Here is a 20,127-nt window from a genome sequence, read left to right as displayed (position 1 = left end):
AATATTAAGTCTTTAATAAAAAAAACCCTCATAATTGAGGAATACAGGTTATTTAGAGGAAATGAGAAAAATAGTTTGCCTGGTTTTGTGTTCATCTTTCTACTAGCTACACAGGAAAATATGATGAAATAAGAACTTGTGTGGTGAAAAAGTGCTTTAAAATTCGATATATTCCCTTTTTTATTCTAGTTAAATTTCTCTGATTAGATTTACTTTCCAGCATTTGTGATATTTTGAAATTTGAACTGTTGACTTGCTGTTTCAAGAAATCAGTTCTGCTTCCCGTTCCTTTCACTTTTATATTTGACTTTCACAGTGAAGTTAAAGGCTGTTGAGTTGAGAAGTTGGGGAATGCCTTTGAAGTCTGCCTGTGCTTGGCATTGGTGAGGTCACACCTCGAGTCCTGTTTTCACTTATGGGCTCCTCACTACAAGAAAGCCATTGAGGCGCTGGAGAGTGTTCAGAGAAGGGCAACTGAGTCGGTGAAGGGTCTGGTGAAGGCCCTGGAGCACGAGTCTCCTAGCAGCTGAAGGAGCTGATGTTGTTTAGCCTGGAGAAAAGGTTGCTCAGGGGACACCTTCTTATGGTCTACAACTGCCTGAAAGGAGGGTGGGAAGAGATAGGGGTCAGTCTCTCCAGGAAGAACTCTTAGGACAAGAGGAAATGGCCTAAGATTCTGCCAGGGAAGGCTTCTTCACTTAAAGGGTGGACAGGCTACCCATGGAAGTGGTGGAATCATCATCCCTCAAAGAGCACAGAAATCATATGGATGTGGCACTTGGGGACATGGCTTAGTGGTGAACATGCAGCGCTGAATTAATGGTTGGATTTTACGATTTTATGATTCGAAAGTGGTATCATCTGCATTCTCTTTCCGCTGTCCCCCCGCCTTTCCCCCCCCCCCCCCCCCATTTTTTTCCCCAGAGATTTTCAAGAGGCTTACACTTCCCGCCTGTACTGCGTTAATAAACATTGTAAGTTATTTGGAGGATGAAAGCCTATTTTCCCAAAGGAAAGGCTGCCCGTTTCAGACGAACAGCTGCCGCCCGGCGAGAAGTGAGCAGGAGAGAACGGACGATGCCGGGCACCCAGAGGATCCGCAGCACCATCCGCACAGCACTGGCCCGTCCCCCCGCAGGCCGAGCTGGGCGCCCCGTCCCTCCGCCCGCTTTCCCGCCGCTGCCGGGCGGCTCCACCCCGCCGCCGCCCCACGCCCCTCCTCCCCGCTCCTTCCTCCTCCTCATCCCGCGGCGGCGCGGGCGGCCATGGCGCGGCGCGGCCGGCGGCGGCGGCGGGGGGCAGCGGCGGCGGGGACCCGCGGCAAGGTGAGGCGGCCCGCGGGCTGGCGGGGCGGGGGCGCGGGGCCGGGCGGCGGGGGCGAGGAGCCGGCCCTCCGCTTTCCGCCTGCCCGGGGCAGCGGCGGCCTTTGTCCGCTGCCCGCGGCGTGAGGGGTCGGAGGAGCTGCCCGCCAGCGCCGGCGAGTGACCGCCAGCGGCGGGGCCGCTCTCCCGGCGCGCCCGCCCGCAGCGCGCTGTCCGGGGCGCCGGGCGGCCCGCGTCCCGCCGGGAGCCATCCACGTGGCGCGGCGGCTCCGCGGTTGTAAAAGGCCGGGAATGTGGTGGAAGCCAGCCTCGGGGCGGCCCTGAGGCGCTCAGCAGCGGCGTGGGGCAACTGCAGCTGTGCTGGGACTTGCAGCGGCTGACGTAGTGGATCATTGATAATAGTTTTGAACGTGGGCATGCCACCTTAGAAATGGCTAATGGATTTATTTATTTTTAATTCTGGCCACGTGTTTGTTTGTTTTTGTGGTTTTCGTTTGTTCGGGTTGTGGTTTTTTTAATGTTGAAATGCCGCAGTGCCAACGCAGACACCTATTTGAGTCGCCTGAGAAGCATGCTTCCATCCGCTGTGGTCTGGTCCAAGCCTGGTGGCGCATGCTTGGATGCATCAGGCTAATTGTATGGTTCAAATCTCGGGAGGTGGTATGGCTACAGAATCGTAGAGTAGTTTGGATTGGAAGAGACCTCTTCTAGTCAACCTCCATGAATGAGCAGTACCATCTTAAACTAGATCAGGTTGCTCAGAGCCCCATCCAACCTGACTGAATGTTTTCAGGGGTGGAGTTTCTACCAGCTCTCTAGACAACCTGTTCCAGTGTTTTACCATTCTCCTTATATGTAGTCTAAATTGACACTCTTTAAGTCGTGGTGAGCTTCCTAGGGAAGGAGTGAGGAGAAATTCAGCATCTCATTCAGCTCTTGCTGATGTAAAGACCTTTCCAGGGGTTTCTGTGGTACTGGAGTGTAATAAAATCACTGGAATATTTATTAGAACCTCTGTCCTCTCAGACACTTCGTAACCCTTCCACCTCTATATGACCTCAGGCCCTCCATTAGCAGTGTCAAGATAAGGGCACTATAAAACAGTTTGAGACAACCTGTTTGGCAATAAACACAAATGACACTTGATTCTCGCCTCTGGTGCTGTAACACAAGACTCTTACTGTCCTCTAGTTCCCTTTCTGGTACACAGGCTGCACATCATGTTTCTTCTAAGGCTCAGCAAAGGGGAGGACACGGTCTGTACGTGATGCTTTCCTGTTTCTCATGGGAGTTTGTTGTTGTAGAGCATTTGCTGGCTCTACCTTGCCTTTGTGATACATTGGTGAGCAGTAAGTTCAGTCCTAGCTGGGCCAGAGGGATGTGGTGGCAAAGGTTTCTTTGCCTCTGAAGTCATGGATCGTCACTGCTGACAGATTGGCTTGTGTATACAGGCCCCCATTCGAAAACAATTGCCTAAGAAGTCAGCAGTACAAAACTGTTTTGAATCACAAGACCTGCAGTTCCATTTCCTGTCCTGGGGTCTGATTTACCAGGTCCTGGCACAGCAGTTTCCGTAAACAGAGCTTGCTAAAGAGGTGCTGGCTGTGACAAAGTGCTTGCACCCACAAACCTGAGCTCTGGTCCTGGACTCAAGCAGTTCAGGCACAAAGCGAAGGTCATCACATGGTATTGTGGCCTGTGGTATTGTACAGAAGTGTTTTCCGTGCAGCACCAGACCTTGGATGGTAATTAGGCACCACCACAGATGAAAAGGATGCTCTTGAATTATGCAGAATTAATTTAGAAACAGTTGTTACAACTGTTTGGATTGGTGAGAGATTAGATGGTACAAAGAAAGAAATAGTAGCAGTTGACAGTGTTTTAATTGTGTTCATACGCTGGCATGCTGATATTGACAGTACTACCAGCATTTTTGAAGAGCAGAAAATAGCTTCCAGGAAGGCACTTCCAATGGAATGTGACATTTTAAACCATTTTCCATGTGATTATGATACTTGGGCATTCCTTCGTTTAGGATAAAGTAGGTTTATTGGCATTAGCTTATTATCAGCCTAAATAAGACAATATAGAAACTGTATTTGGCTGTTCTGAAAATAGCAGAATTTACCAAAAATTCATGGAGCAATATGTTTACTAATGTGAAATTGCCAGAACCTTTTGAGAGGGCACCCTCAAAGTCCCAGGAGTTGTTGCTGTGACAGATTAAAGGGCCAGGCATAATCCGTCTTCAGTTTAGAATCAAATTACTCCTGCAAAGATCATAAAAACAGGTTATGACTGCTCATTCTATCAGTTGTTCCTTGTTCTTTCAGAACACTCACTTACTTGCCTTTCAATCTCCTGTTGCTTATGCCAGGAATACACTTCACTGTCCAGGGGATTTCAGCTTCTTCTGCTTTAATGATGTTTGAGAAGTTCTAGAGGTTATCTGCAGTTTTCCTTGCCTTCCTAGAATTTGTTGATGCCCCCAAGTCTCAGGCTGATTGTGTGGTTGACAGTCTTTTTTACCATGCATCCAATCTGTGTTACTCTTTTTCACTGCAATATGGGACTTTGCATCTCTATGCTTTCCATGTCTTTCCTACATTTGTATGATGCTTAAAATCAAGCTTTTAGGCTGCTGTTTGTCGTTATGACTCCAGTGGAAAAACTAGGATCTTGACTTCTGAATAGTTCTGGTTTATTGGTCTGGCACCTATTGACGTTCTTGCTGGGTCTCTCTATTCTTGTAGCGCTGCCCACAATTGTCACCCTTGGAGTGCTTCCCTGTTCGGTTGCTCCTTTGAGGTTCGAGCCAAATGCAGTGCCTGTAACCCTTGGGTGGTGTGCCTTAGGCTGGCTTCTAGACTGAACCTGGGACAATTCAAGAGGCAATACACCCTGTGGTAAAGGTGTGACTTTGCACAGGTTTGGTTTGTGTGAGCATCTGCTTGGGATTAAACTTGGTTTATTTCAACGTGATTGAACTTGTCTGTCCTCTGCTTTGAGTAGGAATGCCCATACATTGTGCTAAATTGAATTAAGGGAACACAGCCCAATTGAATTTTTTTTGCCCATGGTAAGAGCAAAAATAGAGAATTACATCCAGCCCTGCTTTCTTGTGCTGTAGGTTCTCCTGATACCTTGCTGTTGGAGAAGAATGCACTAGTGTGACAGTTGGCAGGGAAAATGATGTGTGCAGATAACTCTTAAAAAATTAAACATGGTAGTCAGTGGTGTAGAAATAACAAGCTTCCTGCCAAATCCACGGGTTTGTGTGCAGGCAAGTTGCATCTTTTCTAGCATTGATGTCAGGAAAGTTGCTTTTTCAACTGAAACATGGAGATTCTTCCTGTTGATATGCATAGCAGAGCAGCTCACCTCAGGCTTTTCCTTTTTTGCCTTGCCTAACAGGGTGAAATTTATGGGGATAGTGCTTGGAAAAACGTTCTTGCTTTACTTTTCAGTAGCTCATGTGACTCAAACAGTTTTGACAACCCTACCAGCCTCTGTCACCCTCTGCCCTTGGTGACAGACCTGCCAGCCTCCACAGGCACATGGGAGTTTCCTGTCCCCGGTTCTGTGGGAATGGGATCTCCATGCAGCCCAACACATCCAGTATCCTCCTGGGTGTACTTGGTGGTATTTTGTCTATTTTAGAGAAGGAAAACCTGAGAGGTGTGGATGTCTTGAGCTTTGGACTACTTCTGCAGAAACACAGGATTTGTTATTCTGGCAGTTGTTGTATTGTGTGCCATGTGTAGCAGGGAAGGTCTGGTGATGTTTTTGAATAGTACCTTGTAGATTTTTTTAAACAACTAAATGTGTTTTATATGCAAAAATATATAAGTTCAACAGATAAAAAATTTCCTAGCAGAACTCAGACTGACTTTTTCAGCAGCTGTGAAATATTTCCAGCTTTTAATAGACTTTTGGTATTTAGCCTTTGTAACAGGTATTTTTAAAAGACAGTATTTCTCATACCTGCAGCACTTCAGCACTCCATTGTGGTCTATTCATGTAGAAATATTTTCCCTGAGCAAGCTTGGAATGTTCATCACATCCCTGCCTTCATGATTTTTTAGGGGTTTAGTGGCAAAAAGATTCTCTCCTGGAGTACCTTGTTTTACAGGTATTTTGTATAAATTTAACACTTTGACATTTCTGTTTAGACAAATATGTATTTTCTTTCTTGGTGTGTAATAATTTGTTGACAGGAGTTGAAATCATAGGCTCTGATGCTGATTGTAAATCAGTTTCTGAATGTATTTTAATTGAAAGTTGAAGATGGAAATGTCTGTGGCTTCCAGGACTACACAATAAATGACAGTGGATGGACCCATCACTACAGAGATGTTTGCCGCAAGCTTGTTTTTTTATGTGAGTGAACTTTTCTTGGAGATAAACTTGGCTTACAATTTCAGGTGCAGAAATAGTGTTGCTAATCAAGATTCATTATGAAGCTTCCCTTTCTAAATTCTGGAGTATATCCACCTTGTACATGTCAGGTGTTGTCTGTTACTAATGTAAACCCTCCTGGGAAAATGGGGACTCATCAGGGACCAAACTGAGATTTTTCATAGTCAGGCTATGGGGAGCAAGTCACAAACTAAAAATCTTTGAAGCTCTGCAGTAAGTTACTTAAATCAGTACCAGTACCTTAGAATTTGGAAATGCAAAAAAAATTAAGTCTCCAACTGGGAAAAAATTTTTTTTGTTGTTTTTCAAAATCAATAATTACAATTTCATAATGACTCCTCTGGTGCAGATGCAGAAGCAGTAGAGAAGAAATCAGGCATACAGTAATCACAGCAGTGGCTAACTCAGCTGTACATGAGCACAAGAACTAATGCAGTGGCTCCTGGAATCAATTTATTCATAGCAGCGAGGCTCTCAGCTCCTTGTATATTTTTCCATTAAAATGCATAATGCTTCATTTTTAACACTGCTCTGTACTGGGCGAATTCCATCACAGCAGTAGAAGTGGATTCTGGATGTTCACTGTAGGAGGTGGGAGTGAGGGAGTGTCCAAAGGGGTTTGGATATGGACAGCATAACTTTAGCATCTGTACTTTGGATCATGCCGTTAAAGGCCTGAGAGTGTCAGTTTTTCAGAGGTGAATTCTACTCTTGCTCCAGCAATAGTAAATTGATTTTACATCAGCTTACATCAGCTTTATAAGAGCAGAACAAGAATAAAATTAGGCTCAGGTTCACGCTTTACTGTAGCTTATTTCAGAGAGTAATTCTTCGGTGAAGGTACTGCTTACTCTTTTAATGGAAGTGGAACTTCTTCAGCAACATTACTTTTGGACAATGAGCCTCCTTTGGGTCACTTGCCTCGACATAAGTAAACTTTAAAAAAAAAAAAAATCATTGTATGCCATGTGTGAGCAGCCTTGTTTTTCTGTGACAGTGGAAAAAGGCAGCTTGCTCTTGATTCTGAACCTCATCTCTGAGATGTACTGGTGAATATTCAGGAGAACAGCACTTTCAAAATGGGGGATTTGCCTCTCTCTGACCAGGCAATCACTGATATCATGTTATAAGAGAGTTAATGAGAGTGTGGCTTTAGCAAAGAGCAGAGATGCTTGTTTCAAGTTAGAGTGGTGTGTGTAAGGTGTATATGTGATCCAGGGGATGTGGGAGATGAGTGTCTGGATGCTGGTGCAGACATTTTTCTCCTGGAGCATTTGTGTGACTAGCAGAATGGTTTTGCAGGTGATGTGTAAAAATACTAGGATGTGTAAAAATGTGCTCTGAAACCTGGCAAAATTGCGTCTTGCTTGGTTTTTAAGGCTTGATCATCCCATCCTTACACACACCAGATCCTAAAGCAGCTGGGCTGCCACATGAGAGCTGTCTGAAGGCTTCCTTACTATCCTGGTACATGCAGAGCCTTATCCAAAGTGTTTGCTGTGAAGTAGATGGCCCAGTGGACTGGTTGGATGTGGTGTTATGAGTCCCCTCGGCTGGGACTGGACTTCTTGAACTCTGAAGCTGTGACCTTGGTCACCTTGGGAAGGCTGCTGCCTGCCCTTGGCTGTGCTCCCTCTTCTCCTGGTGGGCCACATCTTGGGCTTCTAGCAAAGGAGAAGTGTTGGTTGGCACATTTTCACTCTCTTACCAAGTATTGCAGAAGGAGCTCTGGGACAGAACTGACCAAGGAGAACAAGTTGCATTTGTTTTATTTTTCAAGTTAGCTAAGTGTCTGCTGAAATCCATAATGGTACTGTGTGATCTAAAGATCAGGTTTCTTTGTACTTTAGCATTGTGTTATGTTTGAAATTGTTTTCTCCTCACCTGTGAGGAAGGAAGGTGAGGTTTTCCTCACCTCGGAAAGAGCAGGAGGGGGGTGGTGGGTTTCCCCATGTATAAAGGCACCCTGAGCTCCTGCTTGCAAAGATGAGGCACACATGTATTTTTATGCCTCTGAAGTACTTTCCTGTGGAATTGAACACCCTGTGTATTGCATCCCCTCCCTAATCCCAGATACTGAGTCTGTATTCAGGGATTAAAACAGTCTGTACAGAATTTACCTGGAGTTTAGCTATATATAAGGTACAATTTACACATAACATATTTGGTGCTACAGACTTGTACTTGCATAGGAATATAAAAATAAATTGTACTGTTGCTAATTTGAGTTTTCCTGTTAAGTTGGTGTGTGTGACTCATATTTTCTATTCTGTTTTGAATCAGAAACAGGTACCCAAGGATGTGGCAAACATTTTTAATGCCCCCAGTGACAATGAAGATTTTCTAGGATTCCAAGATGATGCTTCCAAACAGAGCTTCGTGTCAGAGAACAACGATGCTAGTTTTGATTCCCTGGAGTCTGGAAAAGAGGTAAGAACAGATTGACATAGTCCAGTTATGTTCTTAGGATGCAGTCATACTCTGTGTCTGTCAAAACTGTGTGGATCATAACTCACACCTTAACCTGTAATTTGCAATCCCCATATGAAATGTAAATGTAAACAAACTTAGTATCCTTTTTATGGTCTTGTGGTTGCTTTTGGAAACTCCTTCATGATATAAAAAGGAAAATGTGTTTTGTTGGAAGATGAGTTTAAGTCAAATAGGTAAGTGTAGCAAATAGGAAAAAGGGAATTACCATCCTGGAAAGATGTTGCTGGATACATAAGACAGTGCAAATACATGTTATTAGATGGGCATTTGTGAGTATGTAAACTTTAAAGTATTTCTTCCAGAAATATCTCTGTCCTATCTCTGCACTAAAATTATGTTTTAATAGTTGCAACCCAGAGAAACCATCAGCTCCTGCTGCAGTAGTGTGGTTTGCTATTTCTTTGCTCTCTTGATGATGAAGTGGCTTGGATCAGCACAATGATTTGATGTTTTTTCTTCTCTGATTTGGTAGCTGGAGATACCAAGTGAACTTACAAAAAAAGAATAAAACTAGTGTGCTGTCTTGGGTGGCAAAAAATTTAGTTTTTTAGTATTTTAGAAAATTATAATTACATGCTTGATAGCCATGGGCTAATGTGTTAAGGAAGATGATTAGTGTTAGAGTCAAAATAAGGCTTGTGGAAATATGTAGTGTTTCTGAGCCTTTATAGATAAGTGACCCCAGGAGAATGCAGAAACCTTTTAGGAGTATAGCCACAGTCTGTGCTATGGAGAAAGGTAGTGTCTAAAATGTAATAAAATGTACTGGGCTCTAAATTGGTTTGTAGCTCTGTTGATAGACAGCAGCGCTGGCAACTTTAGAAAACTAGGAGGTAGCTTGCTCTTGCATTTGTGTTTTTGTGGGGAGTATCAAGGGTCAGTGAGGGGAGGTAGTGGTGGTGGATGGGAAGCCTTGTGTGGGAGCTTCTGCTTCTGCCTGCTTGGGGGCTGCAGACACCTGCCTGTACTTTTCTCTCCCTTGATTTCCCAACTTGTGAAATAGAATTTATGATAATGATCTCTTCTGCAAAGCATTTTAAAATTCTCTAATGAAAAATCTTGTGGAAGAGATAGGTATTGTTAGTTTAACATGCATTGCTGAGAATCCTAGTGAGACTTGTTCCAGATTTACAGCTTGCACTGCAACCTTCCTTACCATTGCTGTGTTTCCCTTGGGATGAGAATTATTTTAAATCTTGATCGGTATTGAATTGAATTTCCTTTCCACTAAGTGGTACAATAAAAATACTCTGAGTTCCATCCAACTGCAGCATAATCTGCAGTCCTTGCACATCAGGGCCCTGCATCAGGATGAGCATCATCCAGTGTTCATGATGCCAAACACCACTACTGCTGCAAAAGGCCATTAAGTACTTGTGCAGGAAACAAAAATGTTTTGGTGCAAAGGGCAAAATGATGAGAAGTTCAGAAAAATTCAGCAGTTCTTGAGAAAGGAGGCAGGGTGGCTGCCCTGCTGGGGTGGCAAATGGGCTGTTAGTGTATCAGGTGTTCCCTTGGATGCTGAGGTGCAAGTGAGTTGACAAGTAGTGACCTCTGTGTCCCTGCTTTTCCTCAGGGCTTTCTGCAGTCTGGCTCTGATAATCTCTGAGCTTCTGCTGAGGTCCCACAATTTCTCCACAATAGGTATCCCTGATGTATATTTTACCTAGTGTAGACTGTTCTTCGTAGAATAACAGCATAGCTCTAGGGGTGTTATTTTTAGTTACTCCAGCCAACAAATAGCATATTTCCCCATCAACCTTCATTGTGGAACTTCATAAAAACAGAGAATACATAAAATCTTCAGTTTCCTCCAAGAAATGCAATTTAACTTTAAAGTAACTTCCCTATTGTGTTTGTTCCTTTCTCAAGCAGCTGTACTGCAGCTATCAACAAAAGAATAAAGTAATTTTCTTCAGAGAAAACCCATTACAATTACACATAATAATTTGTAGATGTTTAAGTGTAAAGAAACAGCAACAGCATATGGGAGGCTCCCCCCTCCCATTCCACTCTAAGTTTTTCCACTCATCTATTGTATCTTTTTTTCACCAGATATTATCTTAAAATAAAGAAGTGTGTAATTAAAGTCAGGGAAGGGAGGGAATTGAAAGGAAGAATAAAGGTATTTAGCAAATGCATTGTATTAAAGGTAATTTTTGTTTCTTGTGTGGGAAGAAGTAGTAACAGGAAAACCGGGGAAACAAACTTATGTGTTGCAGACTTTCAAGAGGTAGGTGTGATGTGAGCATGGATTATATGCCTACCAGGAATAAGTCTTTCAAGAGATTAACAGGAACAAGTTGACTAAATGGTTTGCTACTAGTTCTTGTTGGAAATATAGAAATACATTTCTATTAAGTAGAAGTTTTGTGTTTAATTGGGACGTAATGTACATATCATGAAGAGTGTTTTAATGAGATATTTTTACTTTCTGATCTATAGGCTGAAATTGGGGAGCTTTCTACCCTAGAATACATGTGAATGATAAACTGCACCAAAAGAACAGAGGGTTGAGAAGTTGAAAAGTGGAGGAATATTAGTCAGGCTGTTCAAAGCTCTGATCATTTGTGTTGGTATTGGTCAGTTCAGTGATGGTGTAACAGCGTGAGGAGCAGACCCCATTTCTCATTTTGTTTTCTTCTATTCAAGGCCTGTTTTCTTCATCCAGAAGAAAATACATAAAACAACATTATAATTTACATACAAAAAAATTGATAGTTTAATTTTCATTGGGTAGTAATGAAAAAGAGAAAAGGTGAAAAAGAAAGTTCCCCCCACAAGAAGTAACTCAGGCCCTGTCCTCGAAATGAAGAAAAAAACCTCTTGCGGAGATTAAGTAACTTAATATTGCAACTTTGAATGTTGTCTTCTAGTTGTTTGTTTCTTTTGACAGGCTTTGCCTGCAAAGTGCTTTCACAGTATGCTATTTAGTTGGCACTGTCTTGACCCTCAAAACCTGTTTATTGTGGCCGTGTGAATACTCTGTATCTGACTGTCTCTCACAGCTACTGAGTGGTGTTTTTGCAGGGGCTCCGGTTTCAGTCCCCATACCTCACTGAAGAGCTGCGGAGGATTTTCACTGAGGACACTGACTCTGAAACGGAAGTGTTTGAGGGCTTTGCTGCAGATGAGGTGCATGTGAACAAGAAAGAAGTGCTGGTAAACGCAGTCACACCTACATGTGAATGTATATGTTGACTTCTTTTTTTTTTTTTCTGTCTCTTTCGTGTAAACCTCCTCTTCCTGTAGGAATTTTTCTGATACATCCTGAATGCTCTTTTTTCACGCTGAATTAAAACATGTTAAAAAAAGAAAGAATGCTTTATGTAATGTAGCATCACATAATAGAAATAAGAACTGTTTTCACTGCTTGTAGATTGTACTGGGCAAGATTATTCCTCTGGAGACAGCCATGTCTGTATCCCAGCCAGTACTAATATGTGGATGTTAGATCTCTGCACAGGCAGAAGTTGCATACTGTCAACTTGTAAAAATATGTGAATTTAAGGTTGTGCCTTTGGGTGGAAAGACTGCTGTCTAGAGCTAGTGATTTAAAAAGGACCTCTCTTGTGTCAGAGCCAGTAATCTAACCTGGGGTTTTCCCTGCCTCTAGATGGTGGAGTCAGACTTGAGTGATGAAGAACATAATAATGTGTTGGGTAATGAGAAAGAAGAGGAGGAAGAGATGAAGAAGATGATTTCCCCCAAGAGAAGAAGCTTTGGCCTTCGCGTTGCTTTACAGTTTCCCACCAGGAAGTCATCTGAGAAAAAAGTGCCTGAACAGCCTTTGTCTGATTTACCTCTAAAGGACAGTGAATCTCTCACACCTCTTTCAAAAGAAATAAGCCTCAAGCGATCGGACAAAGTAGAGGGCTCTGCTTCAGAATCTGAAGAAGACATTAAAGAAATGCAGGAGGAAAATTCCAGTGCACTGCTTAAGAGAGCCATAAATATTAAAGAAAATAAAGCCATGGTAAGACATAAGGGCAATGTTTTGTTCTCTGACATTTACATCCAATTACTTAGCTTTAGTGTACTTGAATTTTGGGGTGCCTGCTGGTGCTGTGCTGGAACTTTGGGAAAATCTTATGGTGAATTTTTCTACCCGGGAAAACCCTAGAGGACCCTCAGCACTCAGACATTTACCCCTAAAATAACCTCAAGTAGGGACTAGCCTCATCAAGTATAAAACCAGAGTAGAACTAAGAACTTTGTGAACAAAGTTACAAGTGACCAAGTTTTGCAGCCTTCAGAACATGTCAGAAAACCAGCTGGTCCTTTCAGGTGCTTTATGGTGTCGTTTGCACTGTAGCATTTCTACTTTTTGTTTGTGTGTGACAGATCTGCTGCAGTTACTGATTGGAAAGCCAGCTAAAAACTGCTGAGGATGATAAATGTAATTTTTCAGGTGTGTGGGATGTGATTTTTACAGTAATGCTTTACTTTATAACTGCTGAACATGTGTGTACGTGTGTGTAGGTGCAGAAGAGAGTAACTGATCATTTCCTAATTTTTTTTTCATCTGTTATCCAAGCTGCCACCAGCTCTCTTTAATTATCATGCTGCTGTGTAATCTGAACTGATATTCAGTCTTTAGTAGCTCCTTCAGTTTAACTGTGTTCCAGGGAAAGCTGGAGCTTCCAAGCAGTCTTGAAGCTCAAGCAGTACCTCTGGGTGTGGGCCTGCAGCTCCTGTGTAAAAACTTGCTTCAGCTTTGTACCTGTGCCTCTAATCTGTCATGTGTCCCCACTGCTGTTGTGTTGGTCTTGGTGCTCCTTGGTCCTTCTCACTTTCCACTCTTCCTTGCAGTTGAACCACTGTGAAATTCACTGGCATCCTAGGAGCAGTACTGTAATGGCATTAAATAAGCTGTTAATAAATGCCACGCTGAAGTATTTACTGAGAAATACTGTATTCAGCTTTTAATCTCTGATGGCTGTGGCAATCTCAGAGAGCTAGCAGCTTGGCTCATCCCCACTACCACTGGCTTTTCAGAAGTTGGCCTCATTCTGGAATTCCAGAACAGGTCAGTTTTTTGGTCTTTTTTTGTACTTATCAGCCACTGCTTCTGTGGAAATGTAGCTCCAAGACATCTTGTACACAGTGCAAAAAATCATCCTCCTGCTGAAGTACTTCTGATGTTGTACATGATCAGAACATGAATGCATTGGGGGAGCTACCACTGGGGCTTAGTTGCTCTCTGACTTTGTAATGAGTGTGTACCTAGTGTCTGCACTGCTTAAGGGGACACCAAGCTCCCTGGCAAAGAGCACAGGTGTATCTGCAGTCAGTAAAAGCTCACTGGGAACATCTTACTGTCTTCTGGCACCCTGTCTTTCTTTTCTCCCTTGTATCATATGAACTTAATTTCTCATTATCAGTCATTATTAGCATGTTGTAATGCACTCCTTTGGTGATGTTTTAACCAGATACTATGTAAATCTGGCTAGTTCTAATTGCAGTAAGAATTAGTGGGAGCTAAGGAAGTTAGTATTGTTGGCAGAGGTTTTGCTTATGGCAGAGTAAATAAACCCCTTTTGTGAGCCCCACTTTATTTAAGTTCTTCCATCAAAGTTCCTTGCACATGTTTAGTATAATTTGAATTGCATGTGAAGAATGGATGGTAGGTGGTGTTGCTTTTTTTGCAAGTTGCAGTGAGTTTTTCAATGTGACATCACTTGATTCCAGCTTGCCCAGCTGCTGGCAGAACTGAATTCCATACCGGACCTGTTCCCAGTGAAAACGCCCACCTCGACTCCTTCGGTAAGTTCCTGGTACTGGTTGGTGGTGACAGTAGTTTTTGTTAGACCTAGGATTAGCATACTTAGTCAGAAACTTCCAGCAAGTTTGTTCTTGTTTTCTTTGGGTTTGGTCACCTCATTTGTATAGATTTGCTATTGGTCAGGAAGTGCCAGAGATTATGTGAGAAAATGGAATTTTATAAGATAATTTATGAAGAAATACAAAGACCAAGATGAGATGCTATTTTATCATTTTTGCTCCAGAAATACTGTTGAGATCTTAGACAAATGTCTATGTGTATGGGAATAAGGAAGAGTAATTGCTTTCCTTTGGGTTTAGATCCTGTTGATTTCTCTCTTGTAGGCTTTTCTTCTAAAATCCACGCTTCCCAGTAGGGCTATGCTCCTGAAGTTGAACCATTCAACATAAACAGAAATGATACAGTAGTTATTTTAGTTGACTTTTCTCAGCTTTAAGCAAAGGACTCAACCCTTCTTTCTCTGTAGAGTAGCATTTATCCATGTATATTATACGCTGAAAAGATTTGAGGAAACCTTGAATGATCATGTCTTTGGTAGATGTCCATGCAGAACTTGTGTTGCATGAATTCAATCACACAGTAGCTGGCAGGTGTGACAGTGTGAAGAGGGTATCTTGCACCTCTCAAGGATCTCCAAAATCAGGAATCTTGAACTAAATGAAGCAGCTTCTTAATGCCCTCTCAGTTTAAAAAGCTTAAAAGAAAATTAACTAGAATTCAGCTTGTTCCTCAGATTGTTTATTCCTCAACTGTGTATTCAGATTGTGGGAAAATCTGAGTATTTAGCTACCAAAGAACAGTGAGAACTAGCCTCCACCTTAATATGCCACGTGTTAAATTTTGGTGTATAGTACTGTGATGCAAATTGGAATTTGATGTGAAGATGTGATGTTTTAGAAGTAGCAAAAAGGTATAGTGTGTAGGGGGTATATTTGATGGTGTTTGGCTTAACAAATAAGAAGTAGGAGAACAGTAGATGAATTCATGATAGTACAAGTCTGATATAGACATTTCCAGGTTGTTTCCAGTGTTTAACTCTTTAAACATAACTGAAAAGACAGTTACTGGAATTTTCTTCTCTTTGTAGAAACAGAAGAAAACCCCAAGGAGGACATTTTCTGAAGGCCAGATAGAACGTCGAATGAACCCAACCAGAAATGCTCGTCCACCAGAAAAATTTGCCTTGGAAAAATTCACTCTGTCAGCTGTCAAATTTGCAGAACACATCTGTAGCTACAGACAACAAAACCTCTTGAAGAGACTCAGTGTGGTATTTACCAGATTTTGATATCCCCAGTAGTCAGGAACTAGGAAACATTTAAATTGTTGACCAGCACTTAGACCAGACATCACATCCTACATAAAGTTATTGAAAATCATTGGTTGGGATTATCTACAGAAGTTATCTCCAGGTCTTTCTGTCTCAGCTTTCAGCTGTTAAGTGGGCTCTATTTGTAGCCAGTGTTATTCAGACATAACAAAGCAGTTAACTTATGGTCTGTTATTAATTCTTCATCTGGAAATTACTAGGGCCCATAATGTACAAAGGCCTAGGAGTGCAAAGGCAGTGGGGTGGTGCAGGTGGCAAAGTAGATCCTCTACTCTGTTACCAGACTCAGGAAAAAAAAAAAAAAAAAAAAAGGCAAAAATCCTTCCCTAGAAACAGCCGAGGGAAGATGTGAGTTATATGGCTGAACTGAGAATGAATTAAGGGAATCTGCACCAGCCAACTGCTAACATACAGGCTAGTAGTAATTGAAAATTTGCAGGTTTTACTCTTTCCTATTTTTAAAAATCTGGTGTTTTCTTTCTCTCGCCTATGGTGGTCATTTGTCTTGCTTACATTTTCTGTATAGGCCTTATGAGGAAGGCCCTTTAAGTTTGAATCTTTGTGTGCTGGATCCCAGTTCTGCTTGTAGGAACAAGTGCTGGGTGTAGTTAATGCATTATAGAGGGAACCTGGCTATTAGGAGAAGAGGAGTAGCACCAAATAGGAGCCTGGGCTGGTAAATTACTGTTTTGAACAGAACAGAACTGATCTAGAGTGAAGGACAAATGAGGTCTTCAGAGGCAGGTATGGTGAAGGCTGAGATTCAGATGAGATTTATTCTTGAATAGAGATCAGAATGACATTTTGAAGGAAAAAACATTACTTAATTGTGAGTGGAGTACTCTCTTCCAAATAACAAGTTAATAAGAAAGGGCTGGGTATAGCAGGACTAACCTAAAGCTACAGGAGAGGTTTGTTTTTGCAGGGCATTAGAGATTGTCATTGGAGAAAGCAACTAGAGAACATACAAGGAGATGGAGATTGAAGGAGGAAAGTGTGGGAAGGCAGATTGATCAGGGTCCCAAATTTTGAGAGGGAAGAAATGGAGTATGAAGAGTTACCGTGGAGGAGGACAGGGAGTGCAAAGAAAAGTTAGCAGTAAAACATGTCAGGCATTTGTTCAAATAGAAGTAGTAATGATGGAAAGGAATTAAATAAAATGAATAAAAAGTGTAGTAGAGAAAATATTAGGGAGGAGAGGGAGAGAAAGAGGCAGGGATGATTTGGAAACTATCCCTGTTGTTCCAGTGGTGCATGAGTCTGTAGTTTGCCAGCTGTGGACTCCATACTCATTGTAAATGAATGAATAGTCACCAAGTGTGGTGGCAGAGACTTCAGGATATCAGACAAAAGGTATTGAGATGAGTTTGTTTAGCAGGGGGATTGTGGAGTACGCAAAAGAAGGAGATCATCTAAGTATTCAACTCATCGTCCAGTAGAAGATATAACTGAGGAGGACTTGGACAACATTGCAATCACTGTTAGAGACAAAATCTATGACAAAGTTCTAGTAAGTGGTTGCCGTATTCTTCAGTGTGTCTGTGTGCTTGAAATGAAAAGTCTCACACTGTTTCACTGGTGTTTGCTAAAAGATGTCCTTTCCTGAGGGTCTGGGGAGTTCAGCTCATCATTATTCTGTCACACAAGTACAGCTTTGAAAGCTTTGCCAGACTTCTCTGGGCTTGGCTGTGGCAAAAAATAGGCTTTTTGCCCCTGAAAAGGGTTTTTGTGCCACAGAGATACTAAGTTAAATTATATATAGCAATTACTTGCCACTGGTAAGAATTGGGATCCTTTTTGTGTCTCTCCCTAATAAAAAATGTTGTGTTGTACTATTAAATAATAGTGATCCCTGTTGTTCTTTGTACCCCTGGAAATGACATTAGCGTCCAGTGTTCTTAATGGAACTCCTCCTTCCTTGCTTTCACTGGATTTGGGTATTACTGATTATCATAAAGACCATCTTACCGTCTATGTCATGCTTCATGGTGTTGGCAGGGATGAGTCACAAGATCATTTTCTCAATAATTTTAGGTTTTTACTTGAGAGAAGAAAGGACCAGAACTATGATTATGAGGTTCATGTAATTTGAGACTTCCAATGCAACTGAAACTTGGCACTGTCTGTGTAAAATTCCTAGAATTGGTGTATCATTTATCATAGTAACAGAATTTGCTCTTCATTGTTTAATTTGACTTTGGTTTGAAGTTTGTGCTTATTATTGTTAGGAAAGCTCATCAATGGGCATTTAAGAAGTCCTTCATAGAAATGTTTTTCTTTTCCATTCCACCTTTAGGGTAGTACTTGCCACCAGTGCCGACAGAAGACAACCGACACGAAGACAATTTGTCGCAACCAGGGCTGTGGAGGAGTTAGGGGGCAGTTCTGTGGGCCGTGCCTTCGGAATCGATACGGGGAAGATGTGAAGTCTGCTCTGCTTGATCCAGTAAGTATCATTCTTGAGCCTGGAATCAACGTGTCATGAATAGAGTTTTGTCAGTAATCTGTGATGCTAAGAGAATGGTAACATGGTGTTCAAACTTTTTTGCCAAGAGCAGATCTCTAGTACGAACTAATGGCTCTGATGTGCTGGCCCAGTGTGGCAGTGGCTGCTCTGTTAGCACGTGTGCTTTTATGTGCAGTTGCTGAGCAGCTTGGAGATGCCTGACTTCAGGTATCAACTGGTTAATTCAGTCTCAGGAATTGTTCTGTACCAGCAGGCGGAGAGAGGCAAAGGAGCTTGTCGCAGTGGGTACCCATCTCTTTCTAGTGAGTTGACTACAGTCAGCCTAACATGGAATGAATGTTAGGCATTACAAAACACTTCAGTCTATTTGAAAATCAATACTGAGCACATCAGAGAACCTGAGGCTTCAGAGTAAGAAGAATTAAAGCACTTAATAATTTCTCAAATCCTGCAGAATTTCGAAAATGTTAATAGGGTTGGCTGGCTGTCTGGCTGATAGAGGCTTGTAAAATCTTGCCCTGAACAATCACATGGTGGGGAAGCCATACTCATGTATCTCTGAGCAACAGGAAGGCAAATATAACGTCTTTTATAACTTTTTTTTACCCCTCTCCCTTGTTTGTGGCCCTGCAGGCCTGGATCTGTCCTCCTTGTCGCGGGGTGTGCAACTGCAGCTACTGCCGACGGCGGGATGGGCGCTGTGCCACCGGCATGCTCATCCACCTGGCCAAGTTCTATGGCTACAACAATGTCAAGGAGTACCTGGAAAGGTGAGAGTTCTGCCCTCTGGTCATTCCTTTTTAGTCTCTTGTAGCCCTTTAAATAGTATTTGACTTCTTGTGCCCTGGGGCAAATCCTGTGCCTATGCAAAAGAAGTTTATTAGATTTCAGATATTTTCCTTAGCTGAAATCTATTTATTTAAAGTAAGGTATATTGTGTGTGTAAACAAACAATTTGATTTAAAAATTGAAAGACTTTTTTCCCTGTTTTGAAATCCTTGTTGGTTGGCTGAAGCGTATAGAAGTGCTGTTTTGGAAGTTATCATCTTCAGCAATGGAAATTTATGGGGAAGCTGAGTTTCCTAAAAAGCACTAACACTGTTTTCTCATATTTTCTAGTTTACAAAAACAACTGGCGAAGGACAATTGAGAACACTGAACCCAAGCCGTGCCTGCAACTGGTTAATATGTTAACAATTTGACTCCAGAAGTTTATTACTATGTTTTATATAAAATAGAATTGTAGTGTATAGCATATTCATTTCTGTATTGGGAATTTTTTAATTGATATGGTCTTATGCAAAAGATCTCTCAGGAAAATGTTTTGGTAGAGAAATCTACATACACAGACCTAGACCTGTATGTTAAGTGAACTGGCACTCTTGAACCCTGAGTGGTTAATTTTTAATAGAGCTACACGACCACATAATGGAGAGCTTGGTCAAAATGAACAACATTTTTATTTATATAATTGTGCAAGTTTGCAGAACGGGTGTTTAACAACTACCTTCAAAGCATCCCGTCTTCAAAGAAACAAAATATCCTTGTCTACCAGCTCGACCATAAAGATCCATTCTTCCAGCTCTGCTTTCTGAACCTGTTCCACCACCTGTAGTTTATAGAACTTGTCCTTGCAAAGAAGGAAAAGGTACTTTTATCTGAGTGTCGTTATATTCCAGCCAAAGCTAATGAAATTGACCAGTGGGAGGATGTTTTTTTAAAATTTTATTCCAAAGTGCAATTATTTACCAAAACATGAAATTAAGTAGAAGAGTGTTTTAAAAATAAATTTAAATGTATCCCAGTAAAAAGAAAAAAAAAATAGAAAACTCACCAGCAACTTTTGTGTAGTGCACCTGTGGTACCTGAAGCATTGACCCAGCTGGTAGGTAACTGGTCTATATCAGAGTTCAGGATTCATTTTTTTTACTTACAGTTCATACTTAAGATTTTTTTCCATTTGTACAACCAGGCTTTCAAACAACTTTGTTTAAATGCAACATATTCGTATTGCATGTTAAAGTATGTTAAAATTCGTGTAAGATACACATTTCATTTTATGTAGAGAGAATAAAGACTGATCTAAAGAGGAGAATTTTGTGATTCAAAATACACTGTGATGCTAATGTTTTCCATTTACATTCCCATAGCAGGTGTAATGGTGCTTGGAGATCAATAATCATTATGTGGAGAAACACATGAACAGCATTGACAGATGAGGAAATAACAACATAGACCACATAAGTGTTACATTAAGGATTGTGGTTTTGGGACAAATCTCTTGCTGCAGCTGACTGTGAAAAACACTTAG

General features: G+C 41.7%; 1 protein-coding gene across 3 annotated transcripts; it reads left to right on the top strand.

Moving 5' to 3' along the window:
- The first annotated feature begins 1,259 nt into the window (after positions 1-1,259).
- On the top strand, positions 1,260-19,903 carry CDCA7L (cell division cycle associated 7 like). 3 transcript variants are annotated; one of them, XM_066318576.1, is made up of 10 exons: positions 1,260-1,325; positions 8,025-8,171; positions 11,265-11,369; positions 11,851-12,210; positions 13,926-14,000; positions 15,107-15,289; positions 16,725-16,859; positions 17,646-17,795; positions 18,450-18,586; positions 18,936-19,903. In XM_066318576.1, exons 1-10 carry the CDS (start codon positions 1,266-1,268, stop codon positions 18,964-18,966), a joined length of 1,383 nt encoding a protein of 460 aa, XP_066174673.1. In that variant the 5' UTR covers positions 1,260-1,265; the 3' UTR covers positions 18,967-19,903. The 3 variants fall into 3 exon arrangements, with proteins under 3 accessions (XP_066174673.1, XP_066174665.1, XP_066174657.1); XM_066318568.1 differs by having other exon boundaries at positions 11,265-11,396; positions 16,728-16,859; XM_066318560.1 differs by having other exon boundaries at positions 11,265-11,396.
- Positions 19,904-20,127: the final 224 nt, after the last annotated feature.

This window comes from Sylvia atricapilla, chromosome 1 (genome assembly GCF_009819655.1).
Source record: "Sylvia atricapilla isolate bSylAtr1 chromosome 1, bSylAtr1.pri, whole genome shotgun sequence".
In the NCBI taxonomy this organism is placed as follows: Eukaryota; Metazoa; Chordata; class Aves; order Passeriformes; family Sylviidae; genus Sylvia; species Sylvia atricapilla.
The sequence above is the reverse complement of the archived record's forward strand: the minus strand, read 5'-3'. Positions and strand labels throughout refer to the sequence as shown.